Source organism: Anser cygnoides, chromosome 11 (assembly GCF_040182565.1).
Source record: "Anser cygnoides isolate HZ-2024a breed goose chromosome 11, Taihu_goose_T2T_genome, whole genome shotgun sequence".
NCBI lineage: Eukaryota > Metazoa > Chordata > Aves > Anseriformes > Anatidae > Anser > Anser cygnoides.
Genome location: NC_089883.1, coordinates 13,064,760 through 13,087,336, shown reverse-complemented (window position 1 = coordinate 13,087,336; position 22,577 = coordinate 13,064,760). Strand labels below are relative to the sequence as shown.

Below are 22,577 nucleotides of genomic sequence, written 5' to 3'. Positions count from 1 at the left end.
TCGTTTTGTTCAGGGAAATGTAAACACAAGCGGCGGCGGCAGGGATGTGCACCACGAAACCTGCTGCTGCTGTCTGGGAGGGAAAAGGGAACGGGAAAACCTGGGAACACGGCCCAAAAAACACCGACCTGGAGCTGTGTGCTGTGGGACGCCAAGCCTAGCCTAATCCACGTCATGGCTGATGTGAATTAGGGCACAAGAAGAAGATTAGGGCACAAGAAGGAGGTCAGGTCCCAGTTTTCCCCCTTGATTTTCTCTCTGATTTTGGCCCCACGAGCGTTTAGATGTAGCGCTTGTTAGGGGTCTGATGCTCTCCCGCATCCAGGGTACTGGGAGCGCTCTGGGCAGTTAAAGGCAAAGCCAGGAGGTCGTTTTCCATCGCTCTGGCTTGGGTCTGGGGGGTATTTGGGGTTATCCAGCAATAGTGCCCTGTTCCCAGGAGAGGCTTCGATGCTCGCAGTGGGAGATACTGGGCTGGAAACTTGCCGCCAGCCTTCATCCTCACTGCTGCCTCACCCTGCCACCATGCTCCCCCGCTCTCTCCTGCCATTTAGCCATCCTTGGGATGGGAAAAAAAAATCACTCTTTTCCTTTACAATGACATTTATGCACTTCTACACCCCCCATTCCTTCCTTTCAAGTGGTGCTTTTAGGAAATGCCTTGGGAAGGAGTCAGGCTGCGGAGGTCTGGGGCAGTGATGAGCACAGCCCCGTGTCCCAGCAGATCTGATGAGCAAAAAGAGCAAATTTGTAGGGAAAAAAGGTTATCTCTACCCCAGCAATGAGCTCTGCAGCCCCCCGGGGTCCCCAGGAGGTTGCTCCCCCATTTGCTCTGGACAGACCCCATCCATCCCGTGCCACCGTCACCAGCCCCGAGCCCCTGCAGCGGGGTGGTCGCAGCGGGGGGGGGGCACGGGGAAGGCTTAGGAGGAGGCAGCCCCTCATTAAGGACTCGGGAGGCACAGCCGCACGTCGGCGGGGATTTGCACGCAGAGGCTGTGAGCAGCCCGCGGGGCGGAGGTGAACGTTCGAGTGCCTTACAAGCAATGGATGGTGGTGGGGGGCGACACGGGGGGGCCGGCGCCGTCTCTCACATGCACAGGGTGTGATGGGCGCAGGGACGGTCCCCCCACCACGAGGAGCAGCTTGCGGCCCCTCTGCGCCTTATCACATCAGCTGGTGCGAATTAATGAGATGGGGAAGGGGGGGCGAGCGCCTGGCTTCTCCCCTTCGCCGTGGATTGGGCTGGAATCCCAATTCCTGCCGCGTCCCTAGAAATGGTGACATGCAATCTGGGGAGGTGGGGGGCCTGGGGACAGGGTGGGGTGCTGCGGTGGGCAGATGTCCTGGGGACCAGGAATGGCAACGGGGACGTGCCTGCAGTTTAGCAGACCATATGCACAGATCCAGCCCCCCAAAAGTGGAAAAAAAGGGGCTGGGGAGCTGGCAGGAGGGCTGAGATGTGGGGAGCAATTGCCTTCATCACCCGCCGGGATCACTTCTCCCCCTGTGCAGTGGGGTAATGCAAGGAAGGGGGCACCCTATGGGGGGACGCTGTGTTTTCCAAGGGAAAACTCCATAGTGAAGCGCGGCCCCTCCGAGGGATGCTCGGTGCAGGGCCTCTTGCTGAGGCACAAAACAACGCACGGGGCACTAGGAAGCAGCGTGCAGAACGCCCAAAGTCTGAAATGATGTCAAAGCAGCCATCGGGCAGTGCCGCGTGGGCTTCGGGATGATATCATAATAAATAAAAGAGTGTTTTAATAAATAAAACAAGATGCCCGGGCAAGCAGCGCTGCATTATGCATGTGCCAGGGGACTCAATTAGCCGGCCGGGCTTTGGTCGGGTGGGGAAGAGGCGGCCCCACTCGTGCTGGGGCAGGAGGCGCCCTTGCAGGAGCAGAAAAGGGCGAGGGGCAGGAGGCAGCTGCAGGCAGAACTGTGGTTTTCTGTGGCACCTCCCCATGGCAATGCCCCTACAAGCACCCAGTGGGGACGCAGTGCTGGGACCCGGGCTTGTCCACATGGGGAAAGCAGCAGCCAGGGCTGCGAAAGTCTGGAGAGAGCTCTCAGAGCTCCCCAAGCAAACTGTTGCTTGCCGGGTGTCTTCCAAGGTAGAGACCATGAGCAGCGCAGCCCCTCTGGCGCCCCATCTCCCCCCTCCACCCGCCCCGAGGAACTCCGCGGCAGGAGTTGTCTCCATTTCCATAAACCAATTACCCCCAGATAATCTCGGGAGCTTTAAACATCAATATCCTAAACGGCAGCGCGAGGGTGGCGCGCGGTGGCTGCATCTCCCCGCGCGTGCTGGTGCTGCTCCATCACCGCATCGCCATGGAAACGGGGGAGTGATGGAGGGGAGGGGGCATTCGGGATGCAGGACACATGAGGGGCCTTTTAGTAACCATAGTGAGGGACGCAAGGCAGAAGGGAATCGGTTATTGTTTTGCAGGGTGCCTGCTTTCCAAGGAGAGTAGCGTGCCGCCGCTCAGAGGTGGGTTTTTCCGGACGGGAAGGAGCAGGTGGGGAGCTGCTGGGAGGTGGGGACCACCCCGAGCCCGCCCGGACCCCCCAGCATCACCCCCCAGTATTCAGGAGCCGGATGGGAGCGATCCCTCTGGCACCAGCCCTCGGTGGGCAGCATCCTGATGGGTTTGGCTCATCCGTGGGGTGCTCCCCACTTGCAGGGATGCTCTGAGTCCGTCTCGCCCACGTGCGCACGTGAATAAATCGCTGCCGGCCCGCAGTAATGCCGGATGACCTTGGTTTGCTGGAGGCAGGTGCGCGTGCAATTAGCAGCACAAAGCTTGGGAAGGCTTCTCCTTCCCATCAAGGCAGGCTGTGGGGTGAAAAGCCCTCGTGCTGCTTCGTTCTGTGCCTGGCGGGGGGAGAAGAGCCTCAAGGTCGCCGCTGAATGCGCCCAGCCTGGCGCTGGGGCGGGGAGCAGCCACCAAAGCTCCCGCTCTGCAGCCTGCCCGCTGCCCCCAGCCCATTCTTTCCGTTCCGAAGCACATCCCCGCGTGCTGCACACTGCCGTGCTGGTTTTTTTTTTCTTTTTCTCCCCCTCCACTTCACAGCTCTTCAATGCTCTCATCCTTAGGCAAGTCTATAATGAAGGGGGCCCGGAGCGGGCGGTTCTCTCCCTCCTCCTCCTCCTCTTCCTCCTCCCATCGCCAGCCCGTGTCTGGCTTCATTGGGACCCCAAGCACGTTGCGGGCCGAGCAATCCCCCACAGAGCTCGTTACTCGACAGCCACTTTTCCTCCAGCCCAGTGCTAATCCCACCTGCCCGAGGTGCCCAGCTCAGCTCCACGTCCCATGGGTGGGCTTCACCCACCCCAGAAGGGAAGGGGAGAGCACCAGAAGCACAGGGGACATAGAACATGTCCCTTGCAGCCATGGGGCAGGTGAGGGGCCACCAAACCCATGTCTCCAGCAACACGAGGGGACGGAGGTCTTGTGAGCACGGAACATCCCCCCATCCTGCTTACACTCCCTGAAGAACCTCTGCCATCTCCTTAACACCAAATCCAGGGGCTCCAGCTCCCAGGGGCGCAGGCTTGGGGCTGCTTGGGGCTTCCCTGCGCTCTGGTGGCTTTGGGGGTGGTGGGACCATGCCCTGCTTCATCATATCCCTTGGGATCTTCAAGCTAAGCTGCTTCTAGATGGGGGAGAGAAGAGGTGCGAGGGTTGTGATGGAGATGACTGAGGATCTTGGGGCGTTCCCATGCTTCCAAATCTGACCTCTCCTGAGAGCCACGTGGCCTCCCTTCCCTCGAGGACACCTGCCCAGAGGAGCCACCGCCAGACACCTTCTCATCATCGTGTCCCATCAGCAGGGCTTTTGTGTCACCTTCTCTGACACCGTGCCACAGCCTGCTGCTGCTGTGTGGAGAGGGTTTGAGGGCACCAGGTGTCACCAGGCAGCAGGACTCGGGTCTTGGAGCTCCCAGGGCAGCACCGAGGCCCCCTAAAAGCTGTGCCAGTGCTAAAACCATGAGGAATTGCCCCAGAGCAGCCTTGATGGGGAAGACGTGCCCTCGTGGCACGTAGGCCATAAGCAGCACAAATGAAAATGACCCAGGGCTGCAGCCCCCAATGCTGCTGTAATTATTGCTCAGACTCGTTATGTGCTGGCTTTAATGACGGCGGTCGTTAACATTCAATCTCCCCTCTCCTTTCCCTGCAGCCTCCTCCCTGTCCCTTCATCAATACTGCTGGATAATTAGCCTCTGGAGTCTGGAATAGCCTTTTGGATAAAAGGGGCTGCTTACAAAGCAAACCAGGGCGTGGGGGGCTCGGCGGGATTGGGCTGCCCGCGTCTCGTGCCCCCCCTCGAGCATTGCCAGGGGTCGGTGCTCATTCCTCCCAAAGGAGCCTGCCAGGTGGGATTTGGGGTGGGCGCCCTGATGCACAGCTCCTTTTCCTTCCCACCCACCAGCCTGCTTCACCTCCCCTTCCCTCCCAGTAAGACCAGTACGGGGTGAGCTGGAGGCCACCTGCACATCCTCATGCCCGTAGGTCCTCAGTGGCATCCCACGGGATGGCATCAGGGCTGAGCATCCCAAATCCCGCCATCCTTCTTCACCAGCAGGGATGTGGGGACAACAGGGAGACCCTGGGCTCCCCCCAGATGTTCCCAGATGTTGGGACCAATGCTGTGGCTCCCGGACCAGCTCTTCCATCGATGAGGGTAAGCCACTGCCTGTGGCTACGGCTTGGATTTGGGGACGGGGCTTCGCGCGCGCCCCGCAGCATCCCCGGGTTGGCCAAGCAGGAGTTAAGGCTCGTGCCTCGCATTAAGCTGGGGGAAGGGAAGGCCTTGATGGCAGCATAAAGAGAGGGCGGTTTTGCCTTCCATCAGCTCCTTTTTTTTGATAAAAGACTCCTCTCGTGCTTGTCAACTTGTGGAGCGAGCGGTGGGGGCAGAGCAGTAGGCTGCCTCCTTGCTTCCAGCCGAGGGCTGGAGATGTGCCGGAGCCTCGGGGCCATGGGGCAGGGCGGTGTTCCCGGGGCCAGATTCTTCCTTGCCATGGTCCTGGGGGCTCCTCGAGAGCTCCAGCACCTCCCACGGACTTTCCTGGCAGAGCTGAGACCCAGCAAAGTCCCTCAACGCTTCCCAAAACCCAGCCTCTGCCTTGCCCTGCCCGGCAGAAATGAATTCCCTCCTTCCCCCCTTCTTCCCCAGAGCTGGGGGGCGATGAAATATTTAACTGCCGAAGCAGGCGGCTTTGTTATATTGATCTTCCCCGCGAAGGCTCGGGGGGACGGTGAGCTTTAATTATCAGTTGGCACTTGATGGGCCAAGGCGGGGACTCTCTGCTCCCCGCCGCACGCGCCGGGCTGGGTACCACGGGGCGAGCCGGCCACGCACATCTCCCAAAAAGCAGTTGCCAGGGCAACCGGGGAGCGATGGATGGAGCTCGTCCTGGGCGTTTGGGAACGTCCACGGGGCACACGGGCTTTTCTGCCTCTCTCTCTGCAGCCCGTGCGTTGTGTTTCGTCTGCGTCTGGAGTGAAACGTGCGGCATCAACACGTCCGGGGAGCCCATAAATAAAATATCACTTAGGGGAGGCCGGCCCAGTGCCAAGATGCCCGCGAGGCTGCAGATTCCCATAAAACCCACTCGTGCGTTTCATTCATTACAATAATTGTTGTGTTGTTGCCCCGCCTGGCTCATTCCCGTGCGGGATTTGGGGGCAGAGATGGGGTTTGGGGGGCTCGAAGGTGCCGGCAGCGGGGCGAGCAGGTGCCAAGCGCTGGCTCTGCTAGCGCGGGGCGATTAAACCCAGCCATCAGGCTTCTCCCTCCTCTTCCTCCTCCTCCCCACACCCATGTGCGATGGGATCTTCATCCCAGGCCGGATCCGGGCTCGAGAGCCCCGGAGGTTAATGGTTTCCCCGCGCAAGCTAATGGCGCTCGGCGCTCCTGGCCGCCCAGCGTGTCACCGCGCCTGTCCCTTCCCATCAGCGTCTGCAGACAATGAGTTCACCTTCAGCAGCCTGACACCTCTGTATTTAGGGGGGGTCGGGAGAAGCCAAGGGGGGAGCGTCCCCATTTGGTTAACCCTTCCCTGCCCGGCCGGCCACCAGCCATGTGTTAGCTGCGCCGCAAAGATTTGTCCACCCTCCTCAGCCACCTCTGCTCGTGCCAATCCTTTGAAGGCCTTGCCAGGGAGGACGAAGGCTCCTTGCTCCTCATCCTCACCACCCGTGCAGCCAGCCCCTGGCAGGGGCGGTGGCTGTGACAAGCCGTCTGCCCACATCAGCGCATCGGCTCTGACGCCCTGGCACTGCGCCTGCGGCTGTCCCGGAGCATCCCGGTGCCACGCATGGACCCAGCCCCGTGGAGAGGGTTTGGGGAACCCCTTGGCACGGCTCTGTGAGGATGAAGGAGCGGGCGGTGATGGACTGATGCTGTTTCCAGCCCTCCCAAAGCTCCCTGTGTTCATCACAAGTGTTCCCCGCAGCGGGTGGAGAAGGGACGGGCTGGTTCGAGGCGGTGACGGATTTCCCGCTGGCCTCATCCTTCACCATTTGTGGTCCCCGGGGATGTCACAGCGGGGAGGGAATTCGGCAGCTTTTCATCTTTGGCTGGGGAGGGGGGGAAACCCCACTTGCCCTCGGCCCCGACCGATCAATCGAATTGCAGCAGCCAGCCCCAAACCCTCCCCTTCGCAAAAAAAAATAATAATATCCATAAAGTTAATTTGGGACAGCTCTGGTGATTTCATTGCCCCCTCCCCGGGGAGCGATGCTGTGGGCCGGGGGGGGGCTTTGGAGCTATTGCCCGGGGGGGTCAGCAGAAAGGGGTCTGCGTCTGATGAATTATTCACATGGGTGTCACTAAGTGCAGAATTAATCCTTTTGCTTCCAGCTGGCTGCTGCACTAAATTATCACTCGCAGTCATGCGGGAAAATGCTGCGGAATTCATTTAGCTGATTATTGTTTTGATCTGGGAGCTGTAATTTTTTTTTTCCCTCCTCTTCCCCATCCTCTCCCTTCTCTTCCCCCCCCCCCCCCCCCCCCAAACCTTCCTTAATACATGTAAGAGCCGGGAGAGGAAACAAAAAGCAGGAGAGCCGTGGGCTCGGAGAGCTGAAATCCAGATTGCCTGGGCTTTTTATACTAAGCAGGAGCTAAATAAACCCTGGGCCATCTGCACATCCCGGCGCACGGCCCGGGGATGCTCCCGGGGCTGCCCTGAGCTGGGTTTTGGATGCTCGCACCCACCAGAGGGATGAGGCGGTGAGATGCGCGCCCGGCGCTGCTGCCTTCTCCCCGCTCCCTCTTTGGAGCGCAAATGAGAACAAAAGACTTTGATCAGAGACAAAGAAATCAAAGGCTTCAGCAAAACGCTCGCGTTTTCGCAAATTAATGTCTGTTGGTAGAAAACTCTCGCAGTGGAAAATGAAGCCGGCTCCGTACGGCTTGTGGCGCAATGCCTGGCTCTTGTTTTCCCTGCCTTTTTTCTTTTTCCATCCTGAATTTGTTGCCGTGCCCAGCACAGACGAGCTTGACCACACAGGAGCCAACACAGAGCGGTGACAAACATGAGCAGGATTCAGCCCTCGTGTGTGCAGCGGGTCCCCAGCAATGCACAGCGTCCGCCAAGGATCGGAGGACGCGCGTCGGAGATCTCCTCATCCCTAGCGGATTAATTAATCACCCATGTTTGTCAATGAACCCTACTTATTATTAACCACTATTTATTAATCACCCCTATTTATTAATCACCTCTATTTATTAACCACCCCTGCTTATTAGCTGTGCATGAATCAGCGATGGCTTGTGCTGCCGTTCGGCACAGCCTCACCTTGCTCGGGGCGTTAATTCTGCACTCGGGACCCTTGGGGCATGGACTAGTCCTACACAACACTACAAATGTCAGGGGGAAGAAAAAAAAAGGAAGGAAAAAGGAAAAGCTAGCGCTGTTTTTTTTCCAGGCGAAGCAAAATCAACAGGCTGGATGCGCCGCTGCTTAACCAGCCTTAATTTATGTAATTGCTGCCATTTAAAAACAGGAGCAGATCGGTGCCTGGTGTAAATTGTCACGGCGCCGTGGTGTAAATTGTTCCTGTGCCAGCCCAGCCACCAGACCCTAAAAAAATCTATATATTTATTTATAATTTGGGGGGGAGTTGCATTTCTGAGCCGCCAACAGCTCCCCTTGACTTCTGCAGGCGTGATCGCCGGCAGGGCTTTGAGCGACAGCCGTCAGTCGCCTGCGCCCACTCTCTCCCCTTCTTGCGCCCTAATGAGCGGGATGGGGAAAGGCACGCGGAGGCAGCAAATGTCTTCGTTAAGGGGAATTGGTTGCTTTCCGCCCGCCAGCCCCCAGGGAGCGTTCAGGGCAGTGCTAATTGAATTAGGAGCACGTGCGCTCCCGCTCCGGCTCCGGCGGGCGAGGGCTGGGCAGCAGCTGGACGCCGGCCCCGGTAATTGCAGGCAGAGCATAAACTGTTGCATTTTGCATGATCCCGTCTCTTTTGGGGCGTCTTTGGTGCTCCGTGCTTTTGATGCTGGATGGAGCTTTTGTGGGGCCGGGGGCAGGCGTGGAGAAGGATGGGGAGAGGGACGCTGCGCCGCTGCTCGCGCCGTGCATCCATTCGGAGCCTGATTGCTCATCTCAGAGACAACATCAAGGTGGGAAGAGCAATTTGGGGGGGTCACGGTCACCAAGATGCCACCAGATGCCAGCTCCCAGCCACCCCAACCTGCTCCTTGCTGGGGGACACAGCGGTGACCCCATCTCCAAACCCGCCCTGGTGAGGGCAGCGTGGGCTCCATCGCTTCTTCCATTAGCTGCGACTTCCCCCCTAACCAGATTAGAGGCCAGTCCATAAAAGCCAGGCTGGCGGGAGCAGGGCGCGGGAAATGAGGGCAGGGAAATCACATTAGGGCTGCTGGCAGCGTCTGGCTCGGAGATGCTCTGCTGCCCCAGGCTCCACCAGAGATGGGAGCAGAGCTGGCCGCAGAGTGACTTTTACCATCCCTCTGTGCCAGCAGGACCCGGTGATTTCCACCCCTCCCAGGGTTTTCTATAGGGGGTCAGTGCACAGCATGCAGCAGGCATCCTCCTCTGCTCAGCCCAAAGCTCTCCTTGCAAAGCCCCGGGAGCACAGCACCTCCCCGGCCCTTGGAGAGGGGACAGGGGGCATGCAAAGGGGGGGCTCAGCCCAGCTCCCTCCTCTCGCAGGATGAGCCCCGTGGCAGCTGCATGCACGCCCCAGATCCGATCTAATCGCTCCATCCCGAATCCATTTAGCAAATTCTCCCCTATTACCGCTGCATTAGGTTTTAGACCCCAGGCACCTCCGTCTCGTACTTTTCGGCTGCGGAGGGAAAAAAAAAAAAAAAAAGCAGCTGCTCTCCTCCTCCAAGCCCTTTGTATTGATAAATGGAGCTGTGGGGCGAATGCAAAACCAGCCCTCACGGTGCTAATATCTTCCTGTACTCCAGCCAGCTGGCTTTAAAAATAACAGGTCGTTAAACCTCGACTCTGCTTATTAAATAGCGGGGTGAGGAAGGCGTGGGGCACACGATGGCTGGGCGCACAGCAAAGGGGCTGGGGCCAGGGGGTGATGCTTGGGGCAAAGCAGGGTGTGGGTACCCCACTTGTTAATGCTGTGGTAGCTGGTGGCAGCCAAAACTCCTGGCCTGGGGTCGACACCATCCACTCGCCCTCGCTTTCTGCAAGGGGCGAGGGTGCTGCAAGGGATGGGGGTGCTGCAGGGGATGGGGGTGTTGTAGGGGATGGGGATGCTGCAATTGAGGTTGAGCAGCGGGACGAAAAATTAGCAATAAAGAAGAAATATAAGATAAAAAGAAAGCAAAGCTATTTATTTTTTTCCTCCGACCCACTGAGCTTTATTGCTTCCCTTCCCGTGCCTGCGACGGCTGCTTCGCGCCCAGCCTAATGGGGAGCTGCAATAAAGCCCAGGCAGCGTGCGGAGGCTCGAGCAAACCCAACATAAACGGGGTGAGGAGTGCAGGGGGGGAAATTGGACGCTCCAAAGTGCCGCGGGGCTTGCACCCATCTCCTGACAGCGCCGCCGATGGGGGCTGACACCCTACTAATGGTGCATGTGTGCCGTGGGTGGCAGGGACATGACAGCCCCGACGGCGTGGTCCCCGCTGATCACAGCACTGTCACTTCCCTGCCTCGGCTGCCGGTGATCAAACCCGAGCAGCACAGCCTGCTTTTGGGGCTCTCGCTGTGGGTTTTTGCGTTAATGCCTTAATTAAAAGCAGGGGAGAGGAAAGCAAAGTGAGGCGCGTCCCGGAGAGGACCACGGTCCCGTGCAGGCAGCAGAGCCCCGCGCACGGCTCAGGGTTTACAAAGCAGGGCAGTGTTTTCCTAGCCTCCTGCCCTCTCGCTGAATAGATTTGTGCCTCTCTTCCCAGTCGATGAATAATTTACGGGCAGCACTTAACGATTAGGGGGAGTTTTCTCCAACCTCTACCAACATTTGCTTAGTTGGCCAGGCTTGCTTTCTGCCCTCCTGCCCCCCGTAGCTCCGCGATTTCTGCAGACCTTTCTGCGGCCCCTCCTGGGGGCTGGTGCCCACAAAGGGGCGGGTGCTGAGAGGGGTCAGGGTGCTGCGGGGGGTGAGGGTGCTGCAAGAGGAAAGGGTGCTGCAGGGGAGAAGGGTGCTGCAAGGGGTGAGGATGCTGCAAGGTGAAAGGATGCCGCGAGGGGTGAAGAAGATGCAAAGGGTGAGGATGCTGCAAGGGGTGAGGATGCTGCAAGGCGAAAGGATGCTGCGAGGGGTGAGGATGCTGCAAGGGGTGAGGATTTGAGGATGCTGCCCTGGCCCCCCCAGCTCCTCCTTGTGCAGCCGCACCCCGAGTGCCACCCAGCGGCCTCTCTGTGAACGGCAGAGAACCGGGAAAATAATAAAAATAAATAAATAAAAACCCAGCAGAACGGCTCCGGGCTGGGGGTGTTGATGGATTGATGCTCCCTGCTGAGTTCTGTCGGCAAATGCAGTCGATGGGCGAGCAAACGGTGAAACAAATGGCTGCAGCGAGGCTGAGGGCAGGGCTCTGCAACGCCCGGCCCAAAGGGATGGGGAGCCTCGGCTTTGGGGTCGGGGTTTGAGTTTGGGGTTTGGGGTTTGGGGTTTGTCCCTCAGGCACCGGCTTTGGGAAGCCCGGGGGGCACAAAAGCTTTGGAGGCACTTGCAAAGCGTGCACCTCCTTCCACCCCCAGCTGCTGGGGGAGCCTCCGCGCTCCTCCTGGCCGGGGATTTCTTTATTTTGGGGGGGGATGAAAGCACAGCCGCTCACGGGCAGGAGCCGGGGGGGCTCGCTGCTCCCCCCAGCCTTATCTGGCCGGAGCAGGCGGGAGCGTGGAGCCGACGTCTCTGTTAAATGGGGCTCAGCTCAGATTAAACGCCCTCCGATACAATCCAATTAACTCCCAAATTGAATAGCGATGCTCTGCCCGATTCCCCCCCCCCCAGCCCGGTGCGTGGGAAGGGAGGTCAGCCCGGGTTTAATCAGATGCAGCCACAAAAAGTCGCCCACACACATCCCAGAGCGACCTGTCCCTCGCAGTGGGGAAACTGAGGCAGGGCTCCGAGCGCAGGGGCAGGCAGCGACCCCCTCCTGGAGGCTTCAGGAGCTTCCGACACCAAAAAGAAGGGAAATGGGGGATTTTTCCCCCTCTGATCTTCCTAAGCCGCTGCAGCAATTTTGCTCTGATAAGCAAATCTGCGCTTATCCCATCGTCGGGACAATGGCGGAATTGGGCTTAGCACTTGTCCGGGGATGTATTTATTGGGGCGGGGGGGTGGGAGGCCGCTGCCGGGGCCTCAAACACCTCGGTGCTCACAACGGGACGAGTCGGAGCATCCTCAGCCTGCAGCCCCCCCGGGCACGGGGGAGAAGGAGCGACGGATGCGATGGGCTGAATCGATGCCAGCAGATGAGAGACATCAAAGTGTCTCCTAGCAATTTGTTAAGTAAATAAAAAAAAAAGGGAGAGAAAAAAAAGAAAAAAATCACAAAACTTGGCCTAAGCAAATAGGGGAAGGAGGGGGGCGTCTCGTCGGGGCGGATGAAAGGCTGCGGAGCCGTGTGTGGAACGGCTCGCCAAGCAGGGAAAGCTTCAGAGGATTGTAAATGACGGGGAAAAAAATAAAAAAATAAAAAAAAATAAAATAAAAATCAGCAGGAGTTTCAAAGCTGCTGCGGTTTCAGATGTGGATGCGCAGCCTTTCATCCCGGAGCCCTGCAGGAAGGAGGGATGTATGTAGAGACGTTCGAAAGCGGGTATAGGGGAAGGGGAGTGCAAATACCCTTAACTCTGCCCTCCCCGGAGGTCCCAGCTTCATTTTGGGGAGCATTTTGGGCAGCCCCTTCCCTCCTGCACCCCCGTCCCCATCGCTGGGGTGGTGCTGGGACAAGCAGAGGCTTTTGGGGCAAAAATAGGGGCAAATGGGTGTTGGCAGGGTGGGGAGGTGCTCCGAGGCAGGAGGCTGGGGCTGGGTGTCTGGTCCCTGTCCCCGTGCATTATTGATGGAGAGGATAATTGCGTGCTTCCTACCGGTTCCGTGATGAAAAATTCATATCCCGGGATGAGCGCTGGGGGTCTCCATCGACCAACACCGGGCTCTTTGTTCCCTAACAGCGACCGGGGGGGACGTGGGCGCGGGGGGCACAGCGGGTGGGGTGCTCGAGCCCCTCGCTGGATGTCCCCACAGCTGGGGACGTGTGGGGACCCCAAAAGAGGGCTGAGGTGGGGAGCACGGCTTCACACCCTCCCTGGGAATGGAAGCGGGGTGGGAGCAGGGCATTTCCCAGCGGATTTGGGCACTTCTGCTCCGCATCCAGCTCCGAGCCGGCGTCGCTCAGCCCACGGATCTGAGCGGCCGCGGGGGCTCAGAAGTTAATGGAGTGTTTGAAAGCCACGAGCCGAGATCCAAGGCATGGAAATGAGGTGCCACCAGCGAGGAGCTGCTGCGGGACCTGCCACCAGACTGCCTGGGAGCGGGAGATAAGGCAGGGGCGGGCCGGGGACAAGGACTTCGGTGGCTTTGGGGGGGCTGTCAGGGGGACGGGGCAGCTCTGCCCCGCTCGGGCAGCAGCAGAGCCAGAGGTTTTGAGGACAAAACCTTGATTTCTGCTGCCCAGCAGTGGGAGGGAGCCCAGCCCGGGTTGCTAAGAGCAGGCTTGTGTTGTGGTGACAGCAGAGGATGCTGCAGGGCTCTGCTCCGGCTGCTTCGAGCCCCTCGGGGGCACCCCCAGGTCCCCAGGATGAGGACAGCACGGGGCCAGGGTCGCCGCCACCCCTGCCTTTGTTGCCGCACGTGCGTGGCTCCGCGGTGCAGCCGCCGACCCCTGGCTCTGGTGTCCCCTCACAGCCCCACCGGGACGCCATGGCCCTGCCGCCGGCTGACAGCGTCCTGCCCGGGATGCCGCAGAGGTACGGGGGGCTCGGGGACACCCCCGTTTCCACAGGTGTCCCCTGGGGTGCTCTCCTCCTTGCTCCCTTTCTCCCCACGCCACCCAAGGGGGTCCCTCTGCTCTCTGCCCCGCAGGTCGCAGGACGTCCCCAGGGACCTCCAGCAGCGGGTGAGTGCGCTGCGGGCAGCGGTGGTCCCGAGGGGACACGAACCTGGGGGGGGGGGGGTGTTCCCCCCAGATCAGCTGCAAGCAAAGCGTGGAGCCGCTCCTCTCCCTCCTCCTCCTCCCCCCGGCAGCATCCGTCCCCCCCCAAGGCCACGCGGTGCTGCTGGACCCCCCCCGAAGGCCGGCCCCAAGGCTGGGCTCTGGCAGGGATTCAGGAGGCTCAGCTGCCCTCTCTGCCTCCAGAGATACAAACCCTCCAGGAATTATTTCCCTTTCGGCACCCACCAGCATCACATGGCCATATGCCCCCCCCCCCCCCCCCCCCAAAAAAAAAACACACCAAAAACCTTTGCATCCACCCGTATCAAATATTCCTCCCCCTGTTTCAAGGATGTGCAAACACCGGGCAGGACTGAGGCTGAGGCTGGGACGACTGAAATGCTCGGGGTGCTCAGCCGAAGCCGTGCCCGGCTGTCTGTCCATCCAGAGGCAGCCCCGACCTTGGGAGGGTTCCCCCCCCCCAACAGGGCTGTGCGGGTGCCCTTGCCCCCACCGTCGCGGCTGCATCGTCCTCGTCCTCGTCCTTGTCCTCGCGGGAAGAGGCCAGGGAGGGGGAAGGGGAAAACCCTGCTCTGGATCCAGTGCCCGCTCCGTGGGGAAACCGAGGCACCTCCGTCCATTAAAATAAACCCCGGTGGCAGCGTGTCCCCCACGGATGGGGCCGTGTCCCCCCCGGAGGTTAAGCCCAGCTCTGGCACTGCCACACCCCAGGGGTGTCGGGGAGTCGCTTCCCCCCTGGGGGTGGCAGGAGGAGGAGGGGAGACGAGGTGGGGGCTGCAGGAGGGCCTGCGGGGGGCTGGGGGGGGGAGTTGGGGAAGGGAAGTGTGGAGAAGGGAGAGGTGGAGAGATGGGGAAGGAAAGGGTGGGAGGAGGGAGGGAGGGAGGGAGAAGAGAGGGATGGATGGATGGATGGATAGATGGATGGATGAAGAGAAGGATGGATAGATGGAGGGTTGGTTACAAGAGGGGAAAGACTGGATGTTTCTGTGCCCCTCCGAGGTGGCTCTGGCCCTCAGGACAAACCTCCTCAGCTCAGCTCCGTGGGGCTGGGTGCCAGGGGAAGCCCGTGCCGGTGGTGGGGTGCCGCCGGTGCTGGGGTGCCACCGGCTCTGCTGCGGGCTGGCAGGAGGTGAGCAGGTACCGCCTGGCGCTGAAGCGGATGGCGGGCGACCTCCTGTCCCTGCGCCGGCACGTCACCAGCCTGGAGGTGGAGAACGGGCACCTGCGGCGCAGGCTGGCCGGGCGCGAGGAGCCGGGCGGCGCTCTGCTCGCCGACGTGGACGTGGACGTGATGACCAGGGAGGAGGTCCTGGACCGCCTGGGTGCGTGGTCAGGGAGGGCGGAAAAGGGGACACCCCTCTGCGGGGGACCCCGCTGTCCCCCAGCCGCGTCCCGCAAGCTGAGGATGTGGCGTGGGGCTCTGGCAGCCACCCTGAAGGGCGAGCTGGTGTCGGGCACGATGGAGATGCGGCGGCTGAAGGACCGCGTGCAGCGGCTGCAGAACGAGCTGATCCGGGTACCGGCACTCGTGGGCGCGGGCGGGATGGCGATGGGGTGGGGGCGTTGGTCCCCACCACCCCGAGCATGGCGCGGAGGCCCTCGGGGTTTTTTTCCCTTCCTTCCCCCCCAGAAGAATGACCGGGAGAAGGAGCTGGTGCTGCTCCAGCGAGCGCACCGGCAGCAGCAAGCCGCTCTCAGGAGGTGCCAGGAGCAGGTGGCCAGGACTAAGGGCCTGGAGGAGATGGTGAGGCAGCAGGAGAAGGTGAGTCGGGGTGGGCTGGGGGGCAAGGACAGGCGGGCCCAGCCCCTCTTGGCTCTTCAGAGCCACCTGGTGCCAAACTGATGGCAACAGAGGGGATGTGAGGGCCACCACCACCCCTCCACGAGCTGTCCCCTGCCCTGGGGACATGGGGACATCCCTGCTGCTCCCGCAGGTCATCGAGGTGATGGAGCGGGTGCTGCAGGACAGGCTCTCCATGAGCACTGAGAAACCAACAGGTAGGTGTGAGCGGGGTTGGGGGTGGCCACCCCCTGCTGCTGCTTCCACCCCATAGGAACCACGGGGCCAGAGCCCTCTGGCGCCCATCCTCTCGCACGGGGGATGGAGGGCACGTCCCAGGGGGTCCCCCTCAACCCCTGTCCCCATGCAGGGGACCTGCACGCCCTGCTGCTGGCCGAGAACCGCAGGCTGCGGGAGGAGCTGGCGAGGCCCCCCCGCCCCCCATCGCCCCCCATGGCCCCACGTGCCTCCCATGGCACACGGAACATCTTCGGTGGCACGGAGAAGCTGTCGCTGCTGGCCAGGCTGGAGGAGGCACAAGCCCGCGGGCGTGTGATGGAGAGGCAGGTGGGCAGCACCCCAGCACCCCCTGATTTGGAGGGGATAAGGGGGGAGCAGCCTAATTTCGGTCCATCGCAGCTGGAGGAGGCGGCGAGGAGGTGGGGACGGGAGAAGCAGGAGCTGGGCATGCGGCTGCTGGAGCGGGAGCACGGCTTTGGGGGCTCAGCCCCCCACTCTCCCCACGTCCCCACCTCGGTGAGCACCTTGGGGACACGGGGGCACCCGTGGGGCTCACCGCCCAGCCCCACGCCAGGGGGGATGTCTCAGTTTCCCTGCAGGACTGGGGGCAGGAGGGAGGTGGGAGTGTGGCCCCCAAGGGTCACTGGCACCCCCGTATCACTGCCCTCCCCGTCACGGCTGCACACCTCTCCCTAAAGCACCCCACGGGGTGGCAGACCCCCGAGACGTGTTCGCATCTCCCACCAGAAACAACCCCCAGGCTCCACCTTCTCCCCAAGGAGACCCCGGACCCTGGACCCCCTGCCCTAGGGGGTCTTAAGGGGGCAGGACGCCGGAGACACTCTGAGATGCAAAATTCATGCTCATGGCAAAGACCTGCTGCTTTTAGAAATTACAGAGCAAAACAGAGGCGAAGCAATATGGGGAGGGGGGCAGCTTTCCCCCCTTGTCCCGTGGGGCTGGAGCCAGGGCTGGAGGTGCTGGAGGTGTCCCCAGGCTGGGACCGGAGGGGGACCACCAGGTGTCCCGCTCACGCCGGGCACTGCAGGGGCCGGAGCGTCAGGTAGATGGGTTTGTCGGGGAGGAGGATGAGGTCGAACTTGGTCCCAACTTCCACTGCCCGCTTGGTCTCGATCTTGAAGTTCTCCAGGATCTGGGGTGGGAGGAAGGAAGAGAAGGAGGGAGGCGGCGGGGATGGGAATGCCCAGAGCATCCTCCCCGGCCCCTCACAGGGAAAAACTAAGGGGCAGGGTTGGGGCACTAAGGGACGGGGTTTGGCACTAAGGGATGGGGTTGAGGCACTAAGGGATGGGGTTTGGCACTAGGGGACGGGGTTTGGCACTAAGGGGCAGGGTTGGGGCACTAAGGGATGGGGTTTGGCACTAAGGGATGGGGTTGGGGCACTGAGGGACGTGGTTTGGCACTAAGGGGCAGGGTTGGGGCACTAAGGGGCAGGGTTGGGGCACTAAGGGATGGGGTTGAGGCACTAAGGGATGGGGTTGAGGCACTAAGGGACAAGGTTTAGTGATGGGACTTATTAGGCCATGTTAATGGTTGGACTTGGTGATTTTTGGGGCATCTTGAAGGTCTTTTCTAACCTAGATGGAAAGATTTTTCCAGCCTAGATGGAAAGTTTTTTCCCAACATAGATTTTATGATTCTACACCCTCCGAAACCACCCCAAGCCCCGAGGCTCACGTGCATGAGGAAGAGCTGCATCTCCAGCTCGGCGATGCGGCGCCCCAGGCACTGCCGCGGCCCGAACCCGAAGCTCAGCCCCTTGAAGTGCTTGGAGCCCGGCAGCAGCCAGCGCTCGGGGCTGAACTGCTCCGGCTTGGGGAAGACCTCGGGGTCCCGGCCCATGGCGTAGAGACCGACCTGCACCAGTGTCTGGGGGAAGGATCAGCCCCATGGGGAGCTGCCCACGCTAAACCCAACCCTGTCCCCCTTCTGCACCCCACAGCGGGCTCCCAGCTGTGCTCGGAGCTCGGGGACAAGCAGATTGGGGGGAGGAAAGCCCCATTTTGGTCCCGTTCCCCCTTCCCACCCTGTGGCCCGGGGCTCACCTTGGGGGGGATGCGGTAGTCCTGCAGGACAACCTCCTGCACCGTGTACCGCTGCAGCGTCACCGCCACGGGGTGCAGCCTGCGGGACAGGAAAAGGGGGGGAAAACCTGCTTTTGGGGACAGCTTCCTTCCTCCTCTGTGCATAGCACCCCAGGGGGCTGCCCTACGGGATGCCGGTCCCGCCAGCATCACATCGGCTCCCCCCCGAGATTTGGGGAGGAGAAGGGGCTGGCTGCATCCCCGTGCCCCGCGGCGCTGGGAGAGGCAGCGGCTGCCCCCCGGCTACCTGAGCGTCTCCTTGATGGCCGCCTTGAGCAGCGGGGTGGTCTTCAGCATCTTCACCCTGTCCCCCGCCACCTTGTGCTTGGCGGCCAGCACCTCCGTCCGCAGCTGCTCCTGGGTGCCCGGGGACCGCGCCAGCTCGAACATGGCCCACTGCAGCGTCACCGAGGTCTGCAGCGGGGCACAGCGGGGCTCAGCGCCACCGCCGCCCCGTCCCCGCCACCCCGCGCCCTGCCCCTGACCGTGTCCACGCCGCCCGCCATCATCTCGGTGACGCTGGCCTTGATGTCATCCAGGGGCAGCTTGTCCTGCAGGAGGAGGCTGGAGAGGATGCCCATGTACTCCCTGCTGCTCTTGCGCTGCAGCCGCAGGTCCCGGTAGACGTTTTGGATGCATTTGTCAGCTGGGGCAAATAGGGGCACGGTGCTGGGTGGTGCGGGGTGGTCCCGGTGCCACCACCAGGGCATCAGAGGTGGCACCTGAGGACATCACTGCCCCGTGCTGGTGGCTTTGGGAGCCGCCAGGGAGGAGGAGAGCTCACCCTGGGTGAAGATGGCGTCCCAGGCGTGGACGTGGTCCCGCCACGTCCTGGTGTTGAGGCCGCGGAGCAGGGCGGGCGGCAGGTAGAGCATGGGCGAGGTGGTGTGGAACATCAGCGTCACGGCATCGATGAAGCGCTGCGCCTCGGGGTCCACAAAGTCCTGCAGCAGCCCCAGCCGCTCCCCGTACAGCACATGGCACACAGCTGCAAGCACGGCACCCGTGAGCCCACCCAGCACGGGGGGAGACCCAAACGCAGCCCCTCCACCCTCCACCGTGGCCAGATGCAGCCTCTCCGTGGCTATGGGGCCCGGCCCGGCCTCCTGGCAGTGTGGGTGCTGATAAACCGCTGCTTTGCCAGCAGCTGCCGGGTGGTTTGCTGTCGAGTGGGAGAGAGGACAGCCCTAAAAATGTAAGTCTTTGGGGAAGAAGTGCTCTGAGGATGCAGCTGGGCAGGACACGTTGCACCACCCATCCCACATGCATTCGGGAGAGATCTGGGGGGGGGGGGCTCACACTCCAGAGCGAAGCGGAAGAGCTCGTGGCTGAAGTCGGCCGTCCAGCGCTCCCGGCCGCTCTTCTGGACCTGTGCCCGTGCCCGCCGGACGAAGTCTTCGCCCACCTCGCTCAGCAGGGGCACGAAGCCCTCCACCACCTGCGGCGACAGCACCTCCTTGTTCAGGGTCAGGCGGTCCGAGCGCCAAGCCTCCCCCTTCCTGCGGGACACGGCGGCGGGGTCACAAGCGGCACAGGGCGGGGGGGGAGCCCCCATCCGACACCCCCAGCACCCTCCTGCTGCGGCAGCTCCCCACCGCCCCGAGCTCCAGGGACTGCTCGGGGGGCGGTGGGGCCCCGGGGCATGTTTTTTGGGGACTCACTTGAGGAGCACGCCGTAGGGCTTGTTGCGGTAGTCGCGGTAAGCCACCCAGGGGGGCACGCTGAAGCGCTCGGGCATCATCCCCTCCGACCTGAAGAGCGTGGCCGCGTCCCGGGGGCTGATGATGTTGATGCTCTCGTAGACACCCAGCTTCTCCCTGCCACCACGGGGGGGGGGGGGGGGGGTAAGGAGACAATGGGGTTTCGCCCTAAAACCACCCAAAGCTCTTCCCCGGGTGAACGCCCCGCTCCTGCCCATCCCCGTGGCGTCGGGGTGAACGCGCCCCATTAGCACCCCCCTGTCCCGGCCCAAAGCAGTGGGATCGGGGCGGGATCCTCACCTGTAGATGGGCCCGAAGCGCTGGAACTTGCGGGCCATGATGTTGTGCACGTTGTGCAAGCCGCCCTCCTGCCAGAAGCGGTAGAGGTTGAGCCAGCCGCCCCGCCGCTCACCCGGCACCTGCTCGAAGGGACGAGCCGCCAGGGCCGGGGCTGGGGGGCCGTGCGATGGGCCGGGGACCCCCCCGGGGACAGGAACCCCCCCAGCCCGGCGGCAGCCCCCAGCATGGCTGCGGGGCCGCAAGCCGCCCGGTTTGGGCGCAGCCCGGGCGAGCATGGGAGCGGGCGAGCGGGCGGCGAGGGTGACCTCGCTCTTATCCCACCCAGCCGAGGCTCAAGGTGAGGAGACGCCTCCTGCTGCGTCACGGGGCCGGGTGCTGGCGAGATGCCCCAAAAGGGCTGGGATGGTGGGGGCTTGCTTTGGGGGCAGCACCTGGGGAGCACGGTCCTGCCCCAAGAGCCACTGGAGTATGGGTGACGCGTTCGGTGATAAACTGGAGCTGATTGATACGGCGGTGCACCAAGGGTTAAGAAGAAGTTGCTAGGCTCGGATGGGCTTATAGAGGGCTAGGCATGATCAAAAGGAATGCGCCAATCAGAAGTCTGTAACTATGTTTGCCAGCCGCGTGCAGCGCGTGTAGGGGCTCAGAAAAGCTATATAATATCTGGTATTGCAACAATAAAGGGTCTCCATTTCTCAACTATCTTGGAGTCCGTGTCCTCATTCCCTTCACTGGAGGTGCTGCAAAGCTCCCGAGAGCGACGCGGGGAATGCTGGCTGGTGGCCTGTGCAACCCTACTGCAAGCTATTCCAAAATTAAAGCGAGCTCCCCCAGCATCAAAGCGTTGGTTGGTTTGGTTTGGTTTGGTTTTCCCTGCAAAATAAAGGATAAAATTGCTGTAGGTGCTGCTGGGGCTTGCAGGGCACAATCAGGGGCGTCACCTTAAGGTGTCCCTGGGGGAAGCTCAAAGGGGGGACCCTGATGGGGGTCCTTGAGGTGCTGGAGGTGACCAGGGCTGGGAGCAGGCAGGCAGCTTGTGGGCAGCACGAGGGAAAGCCTCCGGCAGCCTTCAGCTGCTCGCATGGGCAGCAGCACCGCTCCACGGCCCCCTTGGGAATCCAGGATTCACACTAAGGGCACGGCCAAGCCCTAAAGCCGTGTGCAATTACAGAAGCTCCTGAAGTGAGAAAGTTCCCGAGGTTTCAACCAAAGCTGCCCACGGCATGAGCCCCAGCCCCTCCGAGCTGGATTTAACAGTGCCACAGCCCCCCGGGGAACCCCAGAGTGGGGGTTCCCCGGGCACCGTGGGAGCAAAACCCCTTTATTTTTAGTAGCAAGCCTTTAGTTTAATTTTAATACTTTTTTTTCTTCGAGGAGCAACCCTTTTTGTATTATTCAGGGAGCAAAGCTGACTCCCAGGGAGCATCCGAGGCTGAGCCGGCTGCGAGCCCCGCGACGGGCACCTGGGGGCGCGCCTGCCCCATCCACTGCCACCAAGCCGCGTGTCCCCGCTCCTCGTCCTCCAAAAAAAGGCCATTTGGGAGAATTTGGCCAATTTGGCTCTGTTGTGCTGCAGGACCCCCGGCAGGAGCTCCAAGGTGGTCCCCATATCCCCAAGGGGTCACGTTCCCCAGTGGGGTCCTGCCCCTCTCCGGCACGTCTCCAAAATTTGGGGGCACCTTTTTCAGGGAGTTCATCCCCAAGTGCTGCTGGGGATGAAACTCCTGGAAAAAAAAAATATATATATATATATATACATATATATATATAAATGGTTGGGGTTTCCGGGTGCAGGAACTGCTGCGGTTGGGGGTCCCCAACCAAATGGGGGGCAGGAAATGTGTTCGGAGAGGTGCTCGGAAAAAGCGGGGACGTGGCTGTGACCACGTTTGCTCATGGGGCTGCTGAGCGTCACGGGGCTCCGCTCTTTGGTGCCTCCCCCCACGGCAAGGAGGGTGCCTCCGGTGGGGTTTTGTCCTTGTGCCACCCCCGGGGGCTGCGTTCAGCCCAGCGTGGGTGTCACACTGTCACTTTTCCTCCCGTGGGGCTTTCCTCGCCCCGTCCCCTCCCAAGCTAGGTGACAGCCAGCCCTTTGCGCCCACTGCCCGAAATCACACCTTGAGCAGCAGGAGGTGCTGAAAACCCCCCTGGGTTTTGGGTTTAGGGGGGCAAAACTCTCCCTTGCCCCCACACAGCCCAGGAAGCCTGGCCTGCCTGGAAAATCCCCATCGCTGCCCGTAAGTCCAGAGTGCCCAGTGCTGGGAATGCCATGATTTATCACAGGAAAGGTGTATGGCCAGCTAAATTGCTTCCCTACACCAAACTCACAGCCCACATCCACATGTGGGGATGGGGACCGCATTTCTCATGTGTTTTCCGGGGGTTTTTTGCTTCCTGCAGTAATTTCTCTGTGCGGTCTTCCCCCGAGCAGAGACTGTAACAAATCCATTCATTTCAGTTTTGCTTAGCGGTTGGGAAAGTTTTACCAGCAAAACTCCTGCCCAGAAAACCCCAGCGCTTCAATTTGGGGCTGGAGGAGGTGATTTTCAGCCCACTTTGTTTAGAAAGAGAAAGCTTTCGGCTGCGAAGGGGACGCTCCGGGTGCAGACCCCGCGGGTCACCGTGCGCTCCCAGCCGCACGCCCGCACAAGGTGAGCGGTCAGGGGCAGAAATGGGAGGGTTTCTCCCAAATCCTTGCGTCTGCAGGATTTCCTGGGTCTATTGTCCTCTCCAGCAAGCCCTCCGTGCAGAGCAGCCTCCAAGGCTGCACGCAAGGTCGGCAGCACAAATAATCCCCGCAGCCTCCGGATGCCG

General features: G+C 61.3%; 2 protein-coding genes and 1 long non-coding RNA gene across 8 annotated transcripts; 2 read left to right on the top strand and 1 right to left on the bottom strand.

Annotated features, from left to right (window-relative positions):
- Positions 1-331: 331 nt before the first annotated feature.
- Positions 332-5,876, top strand: LOC125185082 (uncharacterized). Its single transcript, XR_007170030.2, has 3 exons — positions 332-2,494; positions 4,594-4,692; positions 5,485-5,876. It is a non-coding gene; the product is annotated as an uncharacterized lncRNA (long non-coding RNA).
- Positions 5,877-9,743: 3,867 nt separating this feature from the next.
- CCDC33 (coiled-coil domain containing 33) lies at positions 9,744-17,442 on the top strand. 6 transcript variants are annotated; one of them, XM_067003810.1, is made up of 8 exons: positions 9,744-13,432; positions 13,548-13,581; positions 14,839-14,960; positions 15,066-15,400; positions 15,573-15,636; positions 15,789-15,985; positions 16,058-16,174; positions 16,406-16,574. In XM_067003810.1, exons 1-8 carry the CDS (start codon positions 13,264-13,266, stop codon positions 16,466-16,468), a joined length of 1,101 nt encoding a protein of 366 aa, XP_066859911.1. In that variant the 5' UTR covers positions 9,744-13,263; the 3' UTR covers positions 16,469-16,574. The 6 variants fall into 6 exon arrangements, with proteins under 6 accessions (XP_066859911.1, XP_047937478.2, XP_066859908.1 ...); XM_048081521.2 differs by having other exon boundaries at positions 13,341-13,432; positions 14,765-14,960; XM_067003809.1 differs by lacking the exons at positions 9,744-13,432; positions 13,548-13,581 and having other exon boundaries at positions 14,508-14,960; positions 15,066-15,154; positions 15,272-15,400.
- CYP11A1 (cytochrome P450 family 11 subfamily A member 1) lies at positions 16,515-20,402 on the bottom strand. The gene is made up of 9 exons (XM_048081523.2): positions 19,764-20,402; positions 19,425-19,580; positions 19,063-19,262; positions 18,548-18,751; positions 18,249-18,409; positions 18,011-18,177; positions 17,725-17,803; positions 17,357-17,548; positions 16,515-16,811 (listed from the first exon to the last, which is right to left on the bottom strand). Exons 1-9 carry the CDS (start codon positions 20,036-20,038, stop codon positions 16,689-16,691), a joined length of 1,557 nt encoding a protein of 518 aa, XP_047937480.2. The 5' UTR covers positions 20,039-20,402; the 3' UTR covers positions 16,515-16,688.
- Positions 20,403-22,577: the final 2,175 nt, after the last annotated feature.